Here is a 24,270-nt window from a genome sequence, read left to right on the forward strand (position 1 = left end):
GCCCCCACCCCCCAAAAAAAATTAAGTTTATTTTTAAAACTATTTTCAATTTCAACAATTATTTTTTACTCTAGTAAAAATAAAAGAAATTTTTCAAAAACATTTTTCATTCATAAATCAAACACTAAAAATCTTTTTTGGAAAATATTTTCTACTCACCAACCAAACATGAGAAAATAAGTCAAAAATCAACTTGTTTTCCAAGAAAACATTTTCTAGGAAAACATTTTCCTTCATACCAAACACACCCTACATGAATCAAGGTTTCCCCCCTTTTAATCTTAAATTAAAGAATATGAAGTAACTAAATCAATATATACCACTACCAAATACAATTATTTTTTTAATTGTATGTTATTTATTAGAAAGGAAATGTGGAAGAACAAGAGTCAATAGTACATGAATCAAGGTTTTTCCCCTCTTAATCTTAAATTAAAGAATATGAAGAGTTGTAGTAGCTAAAATCAATATATATCATTATCAAATATAAATTTGTCATCTTGAATTCTTCCACTAGCATTTCTACGTACTCCTATGGTAAAGTTCCTTCTTTTTCTATTGTTTGTTTGTAAGATTTTTATCATTTATAGATTTTTTTTTTCAAATTACAAAGGATTGTTTGAATTCTAATTCTTTATTTATGATTGTTTCTCTTTCTGGAACTTCTTTGTAACTATTTTGTGTAGAAATGTAAAATCACTATACATAGTGCCTTGCAATGTATCCGGTGCTATTTGGCTTGGAGTAATTTTGGTATTCTCAACTAATTACTAATAATTATACTTATTATGTTCACAACTACAATGTTTTGGAAATACAAATGGACACAAGAGAGGATTTTGTTTTTTTAAGGGAGAAGACACAAGTACCCCCTAGACTATGACCGAAATCCAAAGACACACCTTGACTAAACTAAGGTCCTATTACCCCCCGAACTCATTTTATATATAATATTGTACACCTTTTGGCTTATGTGGCATACTCTGTGACTCCACGCAGTTAAGGCACGTGGGAGATATTTGGATGCCACATAAGCCAAAAAGGTGTACAAAATTACAAAAAAAAAAAAATGAGTTCAGGAAAGTAATAGGACCTTAGTTTAGCTAAGGTGTGTCTCTGAAATTTGGGTCATAGTCTAGGAGGTACTTCTACCTTTTCCCTTTTTTTTTTTAATTTTATTTTGCTTTTGCTTAAACTAATCAATAGTTGAGGTGTCTATATTCCTCAATTTAGATGAAGAGAAAAGAGATAAAAACATAAAACTTTAGGATGGAGTTCTAGGTACAAACAACTACATAATCTCTTTCAATGCTATGAAATTATTCGGTGAATTAAAATAAACCTTTTTTACTTAATGAATACTAATTGAACATTTTTTAAAATTTTTTTGTATAATACCGTGAGCTATTTTATTTTATTCATATAAATGATTGTTTTGCTTTTAAAGTTACAATATTCTTTGCATTTAATTTTTGAAGCTGGTATGAATTTTTTTTTATAAACCAACTAAATTAATTCATGATCTGAGAGTAATAATAAAGCGTATAGCAAGTTTGGTATCTTCACTTTATTTAGAAATACCTAAAAGAATTTGGAGGAAGATGAATTCATAAATTTAGAAATATCAAGTATGACTTCTACATTGTCCTACAATGACTAAGTTTGATTACCTTATATTTACATAACCAAATTTCATTTGATTCGACATTTTTGTGGTTTTATTATAAAGGCGGAATGACCTGGGAGACCCTTGTACTTGACTCTGTTTGTAAGTTGGACCCTTGTACTTATGACTTTATCAGATGGACTATTAAACTCATTCAAACACAATATTTTAAACCTCTTTCCCATCTAATGTGTGTGCGTGTAAAACACTCTTTTTACACATCAAATACCACATCATTTTTAATGACACATCATTATTATTATTATTATCATTATTATTCCAATGACACTTCAGAAATCAAATTTTAAAAACAAATAATATTAAAAAATAAAAAGTGCAATTTTCTCTCTCTTTCCCCCTTCCTACTTCATCTTCTTCATTCCCATCCACCCTTATGCATCGTTTTCATCTTTCTTCACATTTTACACTTAAAAGTTTTTTCAATCATAAAATATGATAGATTGTAATTAGCTCTTGCACATGCTTTGTGTTCTATTTATTTTGATTTGATAAAAAAAAAAAAAACTTCAAGTTGGAAGAAATATATTTATGAGTAAATTCAAGCAATAGATCTTAAATTTATGAAAATGGTGAATGATATGTTTTCTTGCAAAAGCTTTTTTAATTTTATATTTGATGATTATGGTGATGGGGTGTATCTCAAAGAAGAAGAATAGAAAAGGGGTAGGGACAGGGGCGGGGGGTGTCTGGGCTGAAGAAGAAGAGAAAAAAGATGGGGTGGGGTGAGATGGGGTGGGCTGAAGAAGAAGAGAAAAAGATGGGGTGGGGCTGAGGAAGAAGAAGAGAGAAGGGGTAGGGGTGGGGGTAGGCTGAAGAAGAAAGGTTTTGAGATTTTTTTTTAATTTATTATTATTATTTTGTCTTATAATTTTAATAATTTTTAAATAAAAATATTGCATTCACTTGCTTTAAAACGCGTGTGGTCTCACATTTGTCCAACTCAACCATTTTAATGCAACATAAGCTGGACCAATGGTCAGAGGGGTTTAGAAAATAGAGTTTCATCGAGTTAAGGGTTCTGAGTAGAAGGGTTCAACTGACAAACGGAGCCAACTACAGGGGTCTCCCAGGTCATTCCGCCTTTTATAAATCATACATGCAAGGTTTGGTTCATTGCTTTAAAGTTATGTGTAGGATTGATCTAATATTATAATGTTATAATTTCACCCTTATTTTTAAAGGAAGCAAATAGTAAGATGAATTGATTGAGGTTAAGTTGGTATTACATTTTAAAATATAATATTTATTTAACTTTATAAGGTTTTTAATTATTGACGTATGGGACACACGCGCAATGCGCGTGCCCAGAGACTAGTATGTATATATATATATATATATATATATATATATATATATATACTAGTTCTAGGCACGTGTGTCCCATGTTAAGTTGTGTGGAGTTGTTATAACGATATTTATATACTCAGAAATGTATGTTGCTTGTGTATCCCATGCTAATTAAGTACAATAACTTTGGAAATATTATAATAAGTGTGTGATAAGTTGCCAAAAATTGAAGAGAAACATACAAGCTGTCACGACCTAAAAATGGACGTGATGGCACTCGTCTTATCCCACCAAGACAAGTCAGCCTAAACTCAACCATTACAATAAAATACGAAAATTTTATAATCAACTCAAAAATACCCCAAAATTTGATTGTCACGTGTACAAGCCTCTAATGTGTTATAACAAAATTGAAAGAAATACAAATTCCAAATGACATTGTTTCTAGAATAGAAAAAGATCATAATTAAGGAGAAAGAAAGTCCGCTAAAATGACAAGCAGCTACCTCACAAACCTCCATAAGAAGCCTCAGACAAGGAGAAGAGAAAAATATCACAAAGGTCCGGGCTCTTAACCTACAAAAAAAAATGTAGAAGCAAGGGGTGAGTACCAAACCACACGGTACTCAGCAAGTAAACCTCTAAACACAAGCTAAGGGGATAGAATACGTATACTCCTTACACTCCAACCGACCCTCCACAACTACAACATCCATAAACCAGCCCAACCTAACAGTTCACAGTTTACATAGCACCCAGCTCAACATCAATCACTTTAATAAATTACATATCCTCAATAACAAACTCAATATTCATCAATCACCACTTTCACAAAAGGCACTCACAAATATCAGCAACACACAAGATCAAGTTTATCAATTAGAGGTTATCAAATATCAAGTATTTTCCAATCACCAATAAAACACATAATCATCAAGAATGAAGGATGTCATGGGATGCAATGCAATATGACACTATGAATGATATGCCTCAGAATACCAAATACTCTCTCAACCGTATATACATGATACTCATCGAAAATACATTGAGAGTTCATGACCCATGGAGGACTCGCGAGGTCCATATACCGACACAGATGATCTCCACGTGTTTGTGCTGACGATCTCAACGCACTATCATAAATCAAACAATCCCCAGCACGGACGATCTCCACGTGCCCAACTTATAATCAAATTAATCACTCGCACGGACGATCTCCACGTGTTAGACCTTTACTCACAGTCAATCACATGTCAATGCATATGCACGATATGATATCAATAAAAAGGATATGCCTCTCAATCAAATATCAATATGATATGTAGACGGGTTCAATAAAGAACACAATCACACATAATAAATCAAGTCAGTTAATCACATTGCCTTTTATTACCCCTTTTTCATCATTAGAATTAATTATTGTGGACAATTCAACCCATCACCAAATCTCATTACCCCCAAACACATATTACAAGGATATACACAAATTCCATACACTTAACAAGGGTTTAGAAATTCACTTGTCTCAAATAGTTGAACAATCACTCTGGGACTTAGAGCCTTCCCCTTTCGTTAGGCTTCCAAATCAATGCAATCTATTCAAGTACATAGTCACAATAAGATTCTGAAACTAACAACACTCATGTCACTATAGGTTTAGCCTAGACCCAAAAGCTTACCCAAATTTATAATTAAGTTCCTAAGTCTTGATGCCCATTAACTTGTCAATTCTTCCAATTTCTTCAAATATCGTAAATCTAATGGCATTCACAAAAATACGATACACCTAACAATTCAATTCCCCTAATCCCCAAAAATTGATAACAAACTAAAAGGAGTAATAATAATAACAACAATAATATTAGCACCGTTTCTTGTCCCCTAATTTCTAAGCCGCCAAGAATTCACCACTACCCCCTTCAATCTAATACAACCATTATCTAATATAATAATAATAAGAGATAAGGGTCAGAAAAATATCTCAACTTTGGTCGGATTTGCTGTTGCGATACTAAACTTTCATGAGGACCTATTACCTCCCTAGACTATTTAATACCGTATTTTTTACCCCCTGAACTATTTAATAGTGTATTTTAAAGATATATATGTGCCCACATGGACACATTACTATTTATAATTTTGCATTATTTTTTATGTCCACGTGGACAAATATATATGTTTAAAATACGGTATTAAATAGTCTAGGGAGGTAATAAGTCCTCATGAAAGTTTAGTATCGCAACAACAAATTTGACCAAAGATGAGGTATTTTTCAGATCCTTTTCAACAGAAGTCCTCTTTTCGAGATAATATTTCAGATGATCACTCAATTATGAATTTTTTTCTTAGCAAGTCACTCAACTTTGAAATATCCAATGGATCCAATTGAAGGAGACACAAGGGAGTAAGTTGTTGAAATTTATCACAAACTCTGATGGACATTGTTCTGTCTGAATGATAATAGTCTTTTCAGATGGATTTTGCTGCTGCTTGGCGATGTGGTGTTCGGTCTCTATTCACAGTCTGAAAAGATCTAGACCAGTCTTACCAAGAGGCCTGGACAAATACTTAGCGAGATAATCAGATACATCAAATTCTTTATATTGTGGGGGATTTTCTTCTGAAATGAGCTCTTTGATTGGACCAAATATCTTTGGAGATACAGAACTTTCATTGAAGAAGAAGCATGCCACTGAAATCCTTGGTTCTGCTACCTTATTTGCTACAACTCTATGAGTTGCACTTACAAACTTGTCATTTGAGAGAATCTGTTACAAAATCAGTTTGAGATGAGTAACAGTTTGTGAAAAAATGAGAACAAAAGAGTTGTGTTTTGTTGCAAACCTGAAGAAGGTCACCAATATTAACAACCAAACCATGTTCAATCGGTGTAACATCGGCCCATTGGTTATCACACATGACTTGTAGCCCACCATTCTGATCTTGAAGCAAAATGGTAAGGAAAGAAGGATCTGTATGCTTTGAAGTACCGAGAGTTAGCTCTGGCTGTGGGCATGCCGGGTAGTAATGGCATACCAATGTTTGTCCTTTGTCACATTCGGTAGCTTTCAAGTGGTTTGGTTTTAGACAGAGAGCTTCTGATAGTAAGCCAAGAAGAGTGTCTTCTAGTTTTCTGACATGCTTTATGTACTCAAGGGATGTTTTCCTGGACATTAGGAAAAGATCAAAGAAAATTTCAGAATGCTGCTGAAGCAGAAACACGTTGGGCTCCCCCGAACCTAATGATTTCATAATGTAGTATCACTTCTTGAAATGCTACATGAGGGCAAGGGTGACCATAACATCTCTAGGAATTTCTTAATATATACTCTAGATCCGCCACTAGCAACACGTATCCAAATATGATCAATAAGAAATGAAGATAAACTGCTATACTGAGGCAGTGACCTCTAATCAATAAGTCAGAAGATATAATTCAAAAAGTTCAACACCGTGTACACATCAAACAGGACAGATATAGAATTGAAATTCAAGTGCAAAAAATACATAGCTACCTGCAAACTGGTGGTATTTCTTCTGGTTCATTGTGACCAGAAACTAGCCCAGATATGAATAATGAATCCTTCCAGTATGCTGTCTTTCCTTTTGCTTTGTACACATGAAGATTGCTATCATATCTAACTTCTCTGGTCGTATCAGACGAATAGTACTCTTTCTTCACTTCAACATCTTGTTCATGAAATTTACGAGTCCCATCGATCATTCCTTCCAAAACACTTGAAGGAATCCCATGATTTATCAGTTGGAAAAATCCCCATTTCTCAGCTGCTTCCCTTATTTCATCAACAATCTTCTTACGCTCATCTTCAACTTGTATGCCACTTAGATCCACGACCGGAACCTGTAGAGTTGATTTGCACATATTCAACTCCTCAGCAAGTTCATGAGGTGGCCTAATGAAAATTCTTGGAATCTCCACTATTCCAGAGTCAACTAATCCCTTAATACCAGCTTTTGTATCATCAATAGCCTTTCTTTCATCTGATGAATCATAATCCATTTCAATGTTAAATGGACAAGATGGTTGCGCTCCAGAATGGGACGATAGTGGTCAGCAGATAAGTTCGTTCTGATCTTGAGCAATTCTGTGCGAACGGAAACATACATAACTCGATATAGATCCTATCCATTTGAAGATATAAAAATATGTTTTTGGCTAATCCACTACTCATGTATAAAACATTATTTTACAGACAACAACAAACTTCTCAATGTAAATCATCATATCATATCATTATTTGAATTCACCCGCTCAAATGTTGGATGCAGACAGGCCGAGCTAGCAAAACCCGAGGGGTTCATCTGTACATGGTTTGATCAATTTTTTTACGTTTATATAGTCGATGTTGAATTCATTTTAGCCTTGTGTTAAAGAATGACAAAAGTCCCACATCGGTGGTTAATGAGATGGGTGGACTCCTTATAAGGTTTGGGCAATCCTCCTCCCTTTGAGCTAGCTTTTGGGGTGTGAGTTAGGCCTAAGACCTAATTTAACACCTTGTTTATATTTTATATTCAAACCTCCTTAATGAAAATTTTGGTTCTACCACTAAATTGTAGATATTGAGGTTATTCTATAAAAAGATGTGTAGGCTTTAGTGTTGTCCATAAGGTGGTGATGCTATTGCATAATTATTAATCTCTAAAAAAATAGTAGTATCAACTGTCATAGGTGATACTTTTCCTTGGTGTTTTTCCTTTATCTTCTTGTTATATATATTATATATATATATATAGAAATAAAATGCAGAACAAAGAACATAATGCTTAAGTCCTCTCTTTTCAACCCATGTTCATGTCAATAAAATACAGTACAAAGAACATAGACTAATGCAGATAAAGAAATTTAAAACGGATTGAAATTGAAAATTAAATTGGGCTCAATTGAATATTTTTCTAAAATGAGGTAAGATTTAAATGAGTTGAGGTTAGTGCTGGCAAATGGGCGGATTGGATAAAATTTGAGGGGGTTAAAAATGGGTTAAGGAAAAATGGGTTACAAGTCAACCCGCCCATTTTAAAATTGGTAAAATATGGGTTGGATATAATAGTAGTTATACCCATTTAAAGAGCATCAATTCTCCAATAGTTCTCTCATCTCTGAGAAAATGAGCTGAAACAGTTTCATAGCTCTGTTTCCACTCATAGTTAATGCATCTGCTCTTCATACTTTAGTTGATTAAAATGAACCCACCAAAGTAAAGAAAATCACTAAGCAAAGTACAAGTATAATAATGTGAAAAACAAATGAAAAATGTAAGAAAAGGGACAAGTATTAACAGAAAACAACTTACATAAACTATTACAATTAAACCAATTTCCTTTCTTTTCTACACAAAAACACCTTATACCCATATATGACCCGTAGTTTACCCATAAAATATCCATATTTTAATGGGTTAAATATGGGTATAATCCCAAATAATTCCCATATTTAAAAATCACTCTCTCAACCCATATTTAATGGGCGGGTCAGTGAAAAATGGGTTTATATTGCCGGCACTAGTTAAGGTTGATCTAATTCAAATTATCTTAAGCGCAACTTATAAAATTTTGGACGAATTGCCTATATTTGAGCTCATTTTTACACCCCTACCCCTAATGCAAGAATATAATACTAGCTCAATTTGCAACAGCTAAAGTGAAATGAAAATAGATGGAGAGCAAAACAATAATAAAGTAAGAATAACTTTTTTTTATTTAGAAAAAAAGGTAAGAAGAACTTACAAGTGAATATCGCCAGAGAAGACCCAAACCAAAACTGAAAAATAGATGAATATTACTCGGAGTTGAAATGATTATATATATTAGATAGATGAGAGATATGTGGAGAATCCTTATCTAATATAGCATCCCTTCATTTTTGACACGTTTTTTAATGATTTTTTTTTTTTTAAATAGCATCACTTGATTTTTGACACGTTTTTTTATGATTTTTTTTTTTTTGAAATAACACCCTTTGATTTTTGACACTTTTTATCAGATAGATAAGAAATATGTGGAGATGAATGTACTAAAAAAAGCAAGGTTATAATATGACACAGTTGCCCTAATATAAATAATGAAAATGGTTAAAATGTCATTAATCGACCTTTGTTTGGCTTTAGTAGAAATAACGGGAAAAAGACAAGAATATTCTCTCAATTCCATTTTATGTGATATCCTTTAATTTGACCCGGTGTTTATAAAAAAAGCAAAACTTTTATAATTTGTGATCTAAACCAACTCTTAAATATTTGTATAACTAAAAATTATTTCATTAAGGCTAGCAAAATTTTAAAGTTAAATTATTTTTAATTATAATAAAGTGATAATCTTTTTCGGGACAAACAAAAAAAAGTGTAATATAAAATAAAATGAAGAATTTGAATTTTTGGCTAAAAAAAGGTGTCACATCACTTACGGAATGGCTAACTTTATCAGAAAATGAATAGTATTATCCAACATGATTATGAAGATGAGATGAAAAAAACATATATAATTCAATTAGCCCATAATTGCGCAACTACTTGAAGCTAAATTACAAAAGTCCTCGAATTTGAGATGATCACTAAACTATGAATTATTTCCGTAGAAAGTTATTTAATATTAAACAACAGAATATGAAAGACATTGTTAGACATCATTATTGTAGTACGAATCACAAATTTTGATCGACAACTGAATGATGATAGTCTTTTATGATGCTGCTAGGCGACGTGGAGATCGGTCTGTCTTCAGAGTCTGAAAAGATCAAGACCAGTCTTATCAAGAGGCTTGGAGAAAAACTTAGTGAGATAATCAGCTATTTGAAATTCTTTATATAGCGGGGGATTTTCTTCTGATATGAGCTCTTTGATTGGACCATGCATCTTCGGAGTTGTAGAACCTCCAGTGAAGAAGCTTGCCGCTGAAATCCTTGGTCCTACATTTTTCGCTACAACTCTATGAATTGAACTTACAAACTTGTCATTTGATAGGATCTGTTTACAAAATCAGATTGAGTAACAGTTTGTGATAAAATGAAATCAAAAAAGTTGTGTGTTTTGTTGCAAATTACCTGAAGGAGGTCACCAATATTAACAACTAAACCATGTTCAATCGGTGTAACATCGGCCCATTGGTTATCACACATGACTTGGAGCCCACCATTCTGATCTTGAAGCACAATGGTAAGGAAAACAGGATCTGTATGCTTACCAAGAGTTAGCTAGCTCTGGCTGTGGGCATGCCGGGTAGTAATGACATGCCAACATTAGTCCTTTGTTACAATCCGCGGCTTTCAAGTGGTCAGGTTTTAGCCCAAGAGCTTCTGATAGTAAGCCAAGAAGAATGTCCCCTAGTTTTATGACATGATTTATGTACTCAACGGATGGTTTTCTGGAAAAGATGAGAGGTTAGATTTAATGCAAAAACTTCAATATATACATCAAACAGGACAGATACAGAGTTAGTTACCTGCAAACTGGTGGTATTTCTTCAGGTTCATTGTGACCAGAATCTTGCCACGGGATGTGTAATGAATCTTTCAAGTCTGTTGTCTTTCCTTTTGTTTCGAACCGATGAAGATTGCTCTCATATCTAACTCGTCTTGCTGATAGATCAGGCGAATAGTACTCTTTCTTCACTTCAACATCTTGTTCATGAAATTTACGAGTCCCATCTGTCACTCCTTCCAAAACACTTGAAGGAATCCCATGATTTATCAGTTGGAATAAGCCCCATTTCTTAGATGCTTCCCTTATTGCATCAACAATCTTTTTACGCCCATCTTCAACTTGTATGCCACTTAGATCCACTACTGGAACCTGTAGAGTTGACTTACACATATTCAACTCCTCAGCGACTATTCCAGAGTCAACTAGTCCCTTAATACCAGCTTTTCTCTCATCCATTTCAATCTTCTACCTAGTTCAATCGACATAAAAAGTTTTAAAACGAGTTGAAATTGAAAATTAAATTTACAAACTGCTAAAGTGAGATGAAGAGATCTAGAGCAAGACAATAATAATTAAGTAAGAAGAACTTACAAGTGGATATCGCCAGAGAAATAGATGAATATTACTCGGAGATGAAATGACTCCTTATATTAGATAGATCAAGAGATTCGCGGAGATGAAATGATTCCTTATATTAGATAGATCAAGAGATTCGCGGAGATGAAATGATTATTATATTATATAGTAGTATATTATATTAGATAGATAAAGAGATACGCGGAGATGAAATGATTATTATATTAGATAGATGAGAGATGTGGAGAATCCTTATCTTATATAGCACCCCTTGATTTTTGACAGTTTTTTTTACCATTTTTTTATTTTTGAAACTTATGCTCTAAACGATTCTTAAATACTCCCTCCATTTCATATTAATTGAATTGTTGAGACATTTTTCATTTTTCAAATTAACTTAGTTGTTCGGGGTTTTGGAACTGTTTGGATGTTGGGAATCATGGGGTTGATCTAGGGTTGATAGTGTTGACTTTAATTTGGGTAATTAGACATTGTTTATTGATTTTCGTGTTATTATGATTGTTTGTAGACCAAGAACAAGCGAAAAGAATCTAGAAAGAGAAAAATCAAGCTTCTTAGGGGATTCAAGCTTTGTTCGTGGCAGATGATGGTTGTGATTTTATGTTGTGTGATATATGTTTGTTCTTGCTTCATTATGATGCATGCATGTATGTGAATGTTGCATTATTGATCACACAAATCGTAAATGAGGATAGTTGAATGATTGAATGTCATGAATCATGACTTGATTGTATGATTATGAGAATATGCATGTGATTGTGATTGCGGCTTGTTGAATGGATCAGGTGTTGCGTTCCGACACGCTACGTACCGGTACACTAACAGTTTGGGTGTGGGTTCCATGAGAGGACCATTGACTTGACATAACTGTGTAATTTGAGAATTGTGAACTTGATCGTTATTCGTACATGATATTGATATTGTATATGTTTGGTGTATGCATGTTATTATTATGTTGTAATGACTTATGTATGTTGCACTTATTGGGATAGCTGCGTGATCCTACCAGTACACTGTGTTTGTGTATTGATACTGCACTTGCTCTTTCTTTGTTGAGTACAGGACATCTTCAAGCGGCTATTGACAGACCTCGTTTAGAAGATCAGTGATCGTTCGAATTCAAGGGTGAGTCAGTTCTTCCGATATTCCATGAGTTCTCTTTCGTTTATGTCCCCATTTCGGACTTAGACTAGTGCATTAAGATTTCTTAGGTTAAATTGGGTTGTACCCATATTCTTAGACTTGTTGAACTTTAGATGTTTTGGTACATTGACTTTCAGATTCTTGGTGTTATTCCGCATTGTTTTGGTTGTTAGAATTTTGTTTGGAGTTTATGAGAACTCCCTATGTCTTTTCCTTAGCATTTAAACCTGCTTCCATATCTTTAAATACCTTAGTATTTTTGTTGAGTTGTTAGTTTGAGTTGTAGTAATGGTTCTCTCACCAAAGGGTTAGTGTGGGTGTCACTGACGACGGTCTGGGTCGTGACAGGAATCCTAGTAATTATGATCTAAAGTAGTGAGATTTATGTAAGATGCCCATTAAATAACATTATTATGAAGATAGAATGAAAAATATAATTCAAAATTAGCTCATAATTGCGCAACTACTTGAAACTAAATTACAAGTCGTTTTTCGAGATAATATTTCTTTGTCCCATTTTATATAACATCCTTTGATTTGACATGTTTTTTAAGATGAAAAAAAAAAGACTTTTGAAACTTGTGGTCTAAATAATCCTTAAATATTTGTGTGACCGAAAATGATATCATTAAAGCAAGGGTACAAAGAAAATATTAAAGTTAAATTATTTTTAATTATAATAATTAAGATGATATATTTTTTTTGAAATTGACTAAAAAAAAGGTACCGACACAAAGAGTACGAATTTTAGTCTAAAAAGAATAGTCACATCACTTTACTATATGCTTAGCTTTATCATGTAAATGGATATTGAGTGAATTCCCTAAATGGTCACCCGGACCAAAATATCACTCAATTATCACTATTTTCCTTCAAATATACTTGACACTTCAAAAATCTCACTCTCTCCTAGTTGACATGACTGAATGATGTTTTCAAGTGGTTTGGATTTAGCCCGAGAGCTTCAGATAGTAAGCCAAGAAGAATGTGTTGAAGTTTTATGACATGATTTATGTACACAACGGGTGTTTTCCTGGACATTAGGAAAAGATCAGAGGTTAATAAGTTGCCAAAAAAGCCCATAAATATCAAACAATTGTGCGCTTTAGATGGAGTTGGAATCCCCCGTTCCTAATGATTTCAGAAGGCGATATCACTTCTTTAAGGTTGATATGCACTAATAATTGGATTCATAGTCAAATATTTATAGATATTTAGTGGAATTCTTAATAAATATTTATATACAAGGTTTGGGCAAAAGGTTCCCGTGACCCCTTAAGTTGTACTCTAGATCCATCACTGGCAACACGTAACCAAATATCAACAAGAAATGAAGGTAGACCACTGTGCAGTGACCTCTAATCAATAGATCCTTAGATTTTATGCAAATACTTCAATATATACAATCACACAGGACAGATATAGAATTGAAATTCAAGTGCGCAAAATACAGAGTTGCCTGCAAATTGGTGGTATTTCTTCTGGTTCATTGTGACCAAAAACTCGCCAAGAGATATGTAGTGAATCTTTCCAGTTTGCAGTCTTTCCTTTTGTTTTGTACACATGAAGATTGCTATCATATCTAACTCGTCTGGCTGTTGGATCAGACGAATAGTACTCTTTCTTCACTTCAACATCTTGTTCATGAAATTTACGAGTCCCATCGATCATTCCTTCCAAACTACTTGAAGGAATCCCATGATTTATCAGTTGGAAAAATCCCCATTTCTCAGATGCTGCCCTTATTTCATCAACAATCTTCTTACGCCCATCTTCAACTTGTATGCCACTTAGATCCACCACTGGAACCTGTAGAGTTGACTTGCACATATTTAACTCTTCAGCAAGTTCATGAGGTGGCCTTATGAAAATTCTTGGAATCTCGACTATTCCAGAATCGACAAGTCCCTTAACACCAGCCTTTGTATCATCAATAGCCTTTACCTCATCCAATGGATCATAATCCATTTCAATCTAAATTGATAGCTTCTAGCTAGTTCAACGGACAAGATGGTTGCGCTCCAAAATGGGACGATAGTGGTCAGCAAACAAGCTCGTTCTGATCTTGAGCAAGTACATAGAAATTCTGTGGTACATTATCATAACAATCAAGATGTGAGACCAATTCCTCCTAATTATTAATTGATTGATCAAATAAACATGTAAAGTCAGCTAAATATCCATATATAACAAGTTATTGTGGATCCTTTTGGATACTATTAATCAATTATACAAGCCATTTATAGTTCTCTATAACTATAGTAGAAAATTAATGAAGTTTGACTTCACTAAATTAATTTATCAATTATATATTATGATTTTTTGAATCATAATTCTGTAAACTGAAAAGGGCCGAAAATGTCCCTATACTATCTCAAAAGGCCTAAGTATAAGGTGAAATAAAAGGAAAATAGTTTGGATTATAAAAAAATTGGAGTTTAAGATATGTTAATGTATTATTGTGGATAATTGGCAATTACACTCAACAGAGAGGGTATGTTAGATTGATGTGGAGAACTGTAACAAATAGCAATGAAACTGATACTTCAACGACAGAATTACAATTGAAGTAGCGAAAATAAGATAGCTAGGGATACTAGGAGAAATAGTACATGCATTATTAGAGGAACAAATTGAAGGACACTTAAGGGAGTTTGTTCTTGAGANTTTTATTTAATTTGGTTTAACTTAGTTAATTCCCCAAAAGATGAACATTCTTTATGTTAGTTTATTTTAATTTTTACCGACTCTCATGCTTTTATTGAATATTTAGTCAAAATTTTATATTTTCATTTTCAATTCAAAAAAAAAAAGGTTTCATGCTTTAATTAATCAGGTTGGTTCAAATTATTTTTAAAATGATGTAAAAGGATAAACTCTAATTAATCTAGTTTTTTTTTCTTTTTTTTTTTTAAAACAATTCCATTCAAGTGCAATTTAATTCAATTGTTTCACTTCGGATCCTTTTCTCTAAAAAATAAAAATGTGTCGTTTATCTAATTATTTTCTCAAAATTAATTAAATATTGTAATTTATTTAAATATTCTTATGTTAAATTTCTCAAAATTAGTCAAAGTCATTTTAGTCAAATCGCCGGTCAACCGCAAGTTAGCGGGCATTTCTAGGGCCTAACACCTTCTCGGAATGTATATTGAACTTCGAACCCGTTTTCAATTGATTTTATCTGTTTAAATCTTTTTGAAAACCGTAAGTATTTTTTCTTGATTTTTTACTAAAAATTAAGTGGCGACTCTGTCCTTTTGGAAACCCGATTTCTCTTAAACCATAAGTTTAATCTGTTTTCGAAGACTCAGTCATTTTTTCTTTTATATATACTTTTAAATAAAACATATCCAATATGGAACTGATTTGATAATGCATAACATTATTACAAAGAACATATCGAAGGATACATAAGGGAGTATGTTCTTGAAGTTAATCTCTTCATCATTGTACTGCGTATCGCAAACTCTGATCGACATTGTTCTGTCTGAATGATGATAGTCTTTTCTGATGGTTTTTGCTGCTGCTTGGCGATGTGGTGCTCGGTCTCTATTCACAGTCTGAAAAGATCAAGACTAGTCTTATCAAGAGGCTTGGAGTAAAAATTAGTGAGATAATCAGCTACTTGAAAGTCTTTATACAGCGGGGGATTTTCTTCCGATATGAGCTCTTTGATTGGACCAAATATCTTTGGAGATACAGAACTTTCATTGAAGAAGCATGCCACTGACATCCTTGGTCCTACATTTTTCGCTACAACTCTATGAGTTGCACTTACAAACTTGTCATTTGAGAGGATCTGTTACAAAATCAGTATGAGATGAATAACAGTTTATGAAAAAATGAGAACAAAAAGTTGTGTTTTGTTGCAAACCTGAAAAAGGTCACCAATATTAACAACCAAACCATGTTCAATCGGTTCAACATCGGCCCATTGGTTATCACGCATGACTTGGAGACCACCACTCTGATCTTGAAGCAGAATGGTAACGAAAACAGGATCTGTATGCTTTGGAGTACAAAGAGTTAGCTCTGGCTGTAGGCATGCCGGGTAGTAATGGCATACCAATGTTTGTCCTTTGTCACATTCGGTAGCTTTCAAGTGGTTTCGCTTTAGCCCGAGAGCTTCTGATAGTAAGCCAAGAAGAGTGTCTTCTAGTTTTATGACATGCTTTATGTACTCGAGGGATGTTTTCCTGGACATTAGGAAAAGGTCAAATAATTTTGCCCTATACTGAGAAATTTTCAGAATGCTGCTGAAGCAGAAACACGTTATGATTTCATAATGTAGTATCACTTCTGAAAATGCTACATGAGATCCGCCACTGGCAACAAGTATCCAAATATCAATAAGAAATGAAGATAAACTGCTATACTGAGGCAGTGACATAAGTCTGAAGATATAATGCAAAAACTTCAACACCGTGTACGCATCAAACAGGAAAGATATAGAATTGAAATTCCAAGTGCAGAAAATACAGTTACCTGCAAACTTCTGGTATTTCTTTTGGTTCATTGTGACCAGAAACTAGCCCAGATAAGATTAATGAATCCTTCCAGTATGCAGTCTTTCCTTTTGTTTTGTACACATGAAGATTGCTATCATATCTAACTCGTCTAGCTGTTAAATCAGACGAATAGTACTCTTTCTTCACTTCAACATCTAACTTATACTACTTAATTACTCATCATAGTTATAGTTTGCTATAATTACCACTCGCGACTAAAATTATATATTAATTACGTGGGCTGACTTCGAGTTTGTATAATTAGTCACGTTTGTATATGTATAATTCGCCAGAATATACAAATACATATGTATAATATACAATTATCTAACCGATATACCTATTCGATTCACCTCTCTCCCACTCTCTGCCCTCTCTCGCTTGCCTCTCTCCTCCCCCTCACAATCTCGCTCGCCTTTCTCCTCCCTCTCCCAATCTCGCTTGCCATATATACAAATGCATATGTATAATATACAATTATCTAACCAATATACATATATAATTCACCTCTCTCCCACTCTCTGCCCTCTCTCACTCGCCTCTCTCCTTCCTCTCCCAATCTCGCTCGCCTCTCTCCTCCCTCTCTCAATCTCGCTTGTCATATATACAAATACATATNGTCCCCATTTCTCAGATGCTTCCCTTATTTCATCAACAATCTTTTTACGCCCATCTTCAACTTCTATGCCACTTAGATCCACTACTGGAACCTGTAGAGTTGACTTACACATATTCAACTCCTCAGCGACTATTCCAGAGTCAACTAGTCCCTTAATACCAGCTTTTTTCTCATCCATTTCAATCTTCTACCTAGTTCAATCGAGTAAATGTACATAAAAAATTTTAAAACGAGTTGAAATTAAAAATTAAATTTACAAACCGCTAAAGTGAGATGAAGAGATCTAGAGCAAGACAATAATAATTAAGTAAGAAGAACTTACAAGTGGATATCGCCAGAGAAATAGATGAATATTACTTGGAGATGAAATGATTACTTATATTAGATAGATCAAGAGATTAGAGGAGATGAAATGATTATTATATTATATAGTGGTATATTATATTAGATATGGGGAGAATCCATATCTTATATAGCACCCCTTGATTTTTGACACGCTTTTTTACGATTTTTTTATTTTGAAATTTTTGGTCTAAACAATTCTTGAATATTTGTGTAACTGAAAATGATTTCATTAAGACAAAGTTAAAAAAGAAACTTTTAAAGTTAATTTTTTTTTTTTGTTATAATAAGATGATATTTTTTTGGAAATTGATTTAAGAAAAAAGATGTCATATAAAATGAAACACAGAGTTAGAGAGTAAGAATTTTTGGCTAAAAAGAATAGTCACATCACTTACTATATGCTTTAACTTTATCTAGAAGCGGTGTTATTTGAAGTTTTGATGATTTGACAAACCATGAGACCTTGTAAAGGGACCTGATCCTTGTGTCAATGTACACAAAAATGCCACGCTATAAAAAGTACAATTGGTTGGTGCACAGTCTCCAACTGTGGCAGAAACCTCGGCTAATGGTATGGCCTCGAAGGTTGTGTCTATTATTCATAAAGGTTATGTTCAATAGACACAACCTTAGTTTTTGCATCTTGAAAATTCTCAAGAACACAAGCAAAGACCCATCTTGTTGAAGTATTCCCCAAAGGCGCAACTGGGACCTGATCAAGCTGCAAGTGTCATAGTTGTCTTAGGAGTTATACTTCTGTGCTTACATTGTAAATTTGTTTGTAATCTATGAAGTATTCAAATCTTTTGTTCGGTTTGTAAAAGTCTAAATCGGTTAGAGTTAACTAATTTAGTGGGCAATGTTGTATCTCCTTAGTCAAATTCTAAGTCATCTAGGAGCTAATTGATTTAGTGGGCAGTGTGGTATCTACTTAGTTGAAGTCTAAGTTGTCTAGGGTTGACAACTTAGTGGGCAGTGTGGTATCTGCTTAGGCTCAGTAAGTAATAGGGTTATTACTTAGCTTTGAGATTAATGGCTTAATCTTATTTGATGTTGTAGTGTTTCACCTTTGCTTGAGAAGATTAGTGAAAACAGTTGGAAAATCATGTATGACAAGTCATGGTTTTACCCCCTTGAGCAAGGAGGTTTCCACATAAAACTCTTGTGCCTGTCTTTATATTGTGCTATGTATTTTCCGCATCTTTACTTCAGCTACTGTTCTTGCTGAGTCAAGGGACCTGGTCCGTTGACTAATAGTGGACGCATACATTCCAACAAACTCTTCTGGCTGTTGGATCAGACGAATAGTATTCTTTCTTCACTTCAACATCTTGTTCAAGAGATTTACGAGTCCCATCGATCATTCCTTCCAAACTACTTGAAGGAATCCCATGATTTATCAGTTGGAAAAATCCCCATTTCTCAGATGCTTCCCTTATTTCATCAACAATCTTCTTACGCCGATCTTTAACCTCTATTCCACTTAGATCCACAACTGGAACCTGTAGAGTTGACTTGCACATGTTCAACTCCTCAGCAAGTTCATGAGGTGGCCTAATGAAAAGTCTTGGAATCTCGACTATTCCAGAGTTAACTAGTCCCTTAACACCAGCTTTTGTATCATCAATAGCCTTTCTCTCATCCGATGGATCATAATCCATTTCAATCTAAATTGATAGCTTCTAGCTAGTTCAACGGACAAGATGGTTGCACTCCAAAATGGGACGATAGTGGTCAGCAGACAAGCTCGTTCTGATATTGAGCAAGTACATAGAAATTCTGTGGTACATTATCATAACAATCAAGATGTGAGACCAATTCCTCCTAATTATTAATTGATTGATCAAATAAACATGTAAAGTCAGCTAAATATCCATAAATAACAAGTTATTGTGGATCCTTTTGGATACTGTTAATCAATTATACCAGCCATTTATAGTTCTCTATAACTATAGTCGAAAATTAATGAAGTTTGACTTCACTAAATTAATTTATCAATTATATATTATGATTTTTTGAATCATAATTCTGTAAACTTAAAAGGGCCGAAAATGTCCCTATACTATCTCAAAAGGCCTAAGTATAAGGTGAAATAAAAGGAAAATAGTTTGGATTATAAAAAAATTGGAGTTTAAGATATGTTAATGTATTATTGTGGATAATTGGCAATAACACTCAACAGAGAGGGTATGTTAGATTGATGTGGAGAACTGTAACAAATAGCAATGAAACTGATACTTCAACGACAGAATTACAATTGAAGTAGCGAAAATAAGATAGCTAGGGATACTAGGAGAAATAGTACATGCATTATTAGAGGAACAAATTGAAGGACACTTAAGGGAGTTTGTTCTTGAGATTTACCACAAACTCTGACATTGTTCTGTCTGAATGATGATAGTCTTTTCTGATAGTTTTTGCTGCTTCTTGGTGACGTTGTGTTCGGTCTCTATTCACAGTCTGAAAAGATCAAGACCAGTCTTATCAAGAGGTTTGGAGAAAAATTTAGCGAGATAATCAGCTACTAGAAAGTCTTTATATAGTGGGGGCTTTTCTTCCGATATGAGCTCTTTGATTGGACTAAACATCTTTGGAGATACCGAACTGAAAAAGCATGCCACAGAAATCCTTGGTCCTACCTTAGTTGCTACAACTCTATGAATTGCACTTACAAACTTGTCATTTGATACGATCTGTTACAAAATCAGTTTGAGTTGAGTTACAATTTGTGAAAAAATGAGAACAAAAAGTTATGTTTTGTTGCAAACCTGAAGGAGATCACCAATATTAACAACCAAACCATATTCAATCGGTGTAACATCGGTCCATTGGTTATCACACATGACTTGGAGCCCACCACTTTGATCTTGAAGCAGAATTGTAAGGAAAACAGGATCTGTATGTTTACCAGTACCAAGAGTTAGCTCTGGCTGTGGGCATGCCGGGTAATAATGACATGCCAACATTTGTCCTTTGTCACATTCGGTGGCTTTCAAGTGGTTTGACTTTAGCCCGAGAGCTTCTGATAGTAAGCCAAGAAGAATGTCTTCTAATTTTATGGCATGATTTATGTACTCAAGAGATGTTTTCCTGGACATTGGGAAAAGATATAAGTTGCAAAAAAAACTATAAGGATCAAACAATTTTGCCCCATACGAAAGAAATTTTCAGAATGCTGCTGAAGCAGTAACACGTTGGGCTCCCCTGAACCTAATGATTTCATAATGTAGTATCACTTCTTTAAAGGCGACTGGAACATATCTAGGAATTTCAACTCTAGATTCGCCACTGGCAACACGTAACCAAATATCAACGAGAAATGAAGATAAACCACTATACTGAGGCAGTGACCTCTAATCCATAAGTCTGAAGATATAATGCAAAAACTTCAATACCTTGTATGCGTTAAACTGGACAGAAATAGAATTGAAATTCAAGTGCAGAAAATACATAGTTACCTGCAAACTTCTGGAATTTCTTCTGGTTCAATGTGACCAGAAACTAGCCCAGAGATGTATAATGAATCCTTCCAGTTTGCAGTCTTTCCTTTTGTTTTGTACATCTGAAGATTGCTATCATATCTAACTCGTCTGGCTGTTGGATCAGACGAATAGTACTCTTTCTTCACTTCAACATCTTGTTCATGAAATTTACGAGTCCCATCAATCATTCCTTCCAAAACACTTGAAGGAATCCCATGATTTATCAGTTGGAAAAATCCCCATTTCTCAGATGCTGCCCTTATTTCATCAACAATCTTCTTACGCCCATTTTCAACTTGTATGCCACTTAGATCCACCACTGGAACCTGTAGAGTTGACTTGCACATATTTAACTCTTCAGCAAGTTCATGAGGTGGCCTTATGAAAATTCTTGGAATCTCGACTATTCCAGAATCGACAAGTCCCTTAACACCAGCCTTTGTATCATCAATAGCCTTTACCTCATCCAATGGATCATAATCCATTTCTAATTCAGCCTGAGACTCTTCAGTGCCGGATATGTTTTCTTCTTAATTTCAACAAGGTCAACTCTTGAATATTCAGAAGAAACTTGCTTTGTCTCTATTTACTTGTTAATTTTTTACTTGCCAAACATATTAAGAAAATAATAATTGACATAAAAAAATATTGTTTTTTCTTGATTTGTCAAAAATGAAAAGTAAAAAGGGACAGAGATAGTATATCTTTTATAATTAGTTTGAAGTTAAGACTTTAGATCTGGGTATCACTCTGTCCTAGAATTCTGTAAAATATTAGTTTAATGTTTTTTACTATAAACTAATGAAGTTAGGTGGACATGTTGCAAAGAAACCATAAATACACCACATGGATTTCTGGAAAATCCTATTGGGGTTAGATACAAAAGGAGTAAGAAGGCTGAGCATATGATTAAAAAAAATTCACACACTGGAAACAGAAAGAGTGCAGAATAAATAAATGGGGATAAGCTGCATATTCCTCCAGTACTCATGTGTAAAACATTATTGTACAGATAAGAACATACTTTAATGTAATAACAATCATAGGTTTTATGAAGGACTATACCGATGGCGTTTGTCGCTGCTTGGTAATGTAGCTTTTGATGTCTCTTCACAGTCTGAAAAGGTCAAGGACAGATGTACCAAGAGGCCTGGACATAAACTTAATATTTTAGATGATATAAGTGAAAATGCATCTACTTCTGCTTATATGATTGAGTCTATATCTTTGTTGCCTAGTAGATTAGGACATGTTAATGTCCCGTATATAAAGAACACGCAGTTTCTTGGTTTAGACTCAAATAATATTAACAATGTGAAATATGTATTGAAACTAAAGCAACTAAGACAGCAGTTAATAGTGATCACTTGAAAGATCCACTGGATCCCATACACAACTGATTATAGTGCATAACATTATTATAGGAACAAATTGAAGGATACACAAGGGAGTATGTTCTTGAAATTTATCCCTTTATTTGAAAATAAACAGCAGAATAAGAAAGACATTGTTAAAAAAACATTATTGTACTGTGAATCGCAAACTCTGGCGTTGCTCTTTTTGAATGATGATAGTATTTCCTGATGGTATATGGTTATTTTATCTGCTGCTTGGTGATGTGGTTATCGGTCTCTATTCAAAGTCTGAAAAGATCAAGACCAGTATTATCAAGAGGCCTGGACAAATACTTAGCGAAATAATCAGCTACTAGAAAGTCTTCATATAGTGGGGGTTTTTCTTCTGATATGAGCTCTTTGATTGGACCATACATCTTCGGAGGTGAAGAACCTCCAGTGAAGAAGCAAGCCACTGAAATCCTTGGTCCTATCTTTTTCGCTACAACTCTATGAATCACACTTACAAACTTGTCATTTGATAGGATCTGTTACAAAATCAGATGGAGATGAGTAACAATTTGTAAAGAAATGAGAATAAAAAGTTTGGTTTTGTTGCAAACCTGAAGAAGGTCTCCAACACTAACAACCAGACCATGTTCAATCGGTTCAACATCGGCCCATTGGTTATCACACATGACTTGGAGCCCACCAATCTGATCTTGAAGCAGAATGGTAAGGAAAACAGGATCTGTATGCTTGCCACTACCAAGAGTTAGCTCTGGCTGTGGGCATGCTGGGTAGTAATGGCATGCCAATGCTAGTCCTTTGTCACATTCCGCAGCTTTCAAGTGGTCAGGTTTTAGCCCAAGAGCTTCTGATAGTAAGCCAAGAAGAATGTCCCCTAGTTTTATGACATGATTTTTGTACTCAAGGAACGATCTCCTGGATATTAGGAAAAGATCAGAGATTACTAAGTTACAAAAACTTCAACACCTTGTACGCATCAAACATGACATATATAGAAATAAAATCAAGCGCATAAAATACAGAGTTACCTGCAAACTGGTGGTATTTCTTCAGGTTCAAGCACAGAGATAAGTAATGAATCCTTCCAGGTTGCAGTCCTTCCTTTTGTTGTCAACAGTTTAAGATTGCTCTCATATCTAACTACTCTGGTTGGATCAGACGAATAGTATTCTTTCTTCATTTCAACATCTTGTTCATGAAATTTACGAGTCCCATGGATCATTCCTTCCAAAACACTTGAAGGAATCCCATGATTTATCAGTTGGAAAAGGCCCCATTTCTCAGATGCTTCCCTTATTTCATCAACAATCTTCTTACGCCCATCTTCAACTTGTATGCCACTGAGATCCACCACTGGAACCTGTAGAGTCGACTTGCACATATTCAACTCCTCAGCAAGTTCATGAGGTGGCCTAATGAAAATTCTTGGAATCTTGACTATTCCAGAATCGACTAGTCCCTTAATACCAGCCTTTGTATCATCAATAGCCTTAACCTCATCCCATGGATCATAATCCATTTCTAATTCAGCTTTAGACTTTTCAGTGCCAGGTATATTTTCTTCTTAATTACAACAAGGTCAACTCTTGAGTGTCTCTTTTTAATTAGCTTGAAGTTAAGACTGCAGATCTGGGGAATCACTTTGTCCTAGAATTCGTTAAAATAGTAGTTTAATGTTTTTTACTATAAAGTATAAACTAATGAAGTTAGGTGGACATATTGCAAAGAAACCATAAATGCACCACATGGATTTCTGAAAAATCCTATTGGGGTTAAACACAAAAGAAGGAAGAAGG

General features: G+C 34.2%; 2 protein-coding genes across 14 annotated transcripts; both read right to left on the reverse strand.

Moving 5' to 3' along the window:
- Positions 1-5,260: 5,260 nt before the first annotated feature.
- LOC125852203 (deacetoxyvindoline 4-hydroxylase-like) lies at positions 5,261-24,251 on the reverse strand. 13 transcript variants are annotated; one of them, XM_049531933.1, is made up of 5 exons: positions 23,970-24,008; positions 14,010-14,097; positions 6,490-6,883; positions 5,819-6,140; positions 5,261-5,742 (listed from the first exon to the last, which is right to left on the reverse strand). In XM_049531933.1, the coding sequence occupies exons 1-5, from the start codon at positions 23,991-23,993 to the stop codon at positions 5,491-5,493; spliced, it is 1,080 nt and encodes a 359-aa protein (XP_049387890.1). In that variant the 5' UTR covers positions 23,994-24,008; the 3' UTR covers positions 5,261-5,490. The 13 variants fall into 13 exon arrangements, with proteins under 13 accessions (XP_049387890.1, XP_049387888.1, XP_049387891.1 ...); XM_049531931.1 differs by lacking the exon at positions 23,970-24,008 and adding an exon at positions 19,260-19,339 and having other exon boundaries at positions 14,010-14,091; XM_049531934.1 differs by lacking the exon at positions 14,010-14,097 and having other exon boundaries at positions 6,490-6,836; positions 23,835-24,231.
- Positions 9,474-21,680, reverse strand: LOC125852205 (deacetoxyvindoline 4-hydroxylase-like). Its single transcript, XM_049531944.1, has 4 exons — positions 21,087-21,680; positions 20,397-20,718; positions 20,064-20,321; positions 9,474-9,681 (listed from the first exon to the last, which is right to left on the reverse strand). The coding sequence occupies exons 1-3, from the start codon at positions 21,593-21,595 to the stop codon at positions 20,082-20,084; spliced, it is 1,071 nt and encodes a 356-aa protein (XP_049387901.1). The 5' UTR covers positions 21,596-21,680; the 3' UTR covers positions 9,474-9,681; positions 20,064-20,081.
- Positions 24,252-24,270: the final 19 nt, after the last annotated feature.

Source organism: Solanum stenotomum, unplaced genomic scaffold, assembly GCF_019186545.1.
Source record: "Solanum stenotomum isolate F172 unplaced genomic scaffold, ASM1918654v1 scaffold32800, whole genome shotgun sequence".
Lineage (NCBI taxonomy): Eukaryota > Viridiplantae > Streptophyta > Magnoliopsida > Solanales > Solanaceae > Solanum > Solanum stenotomum.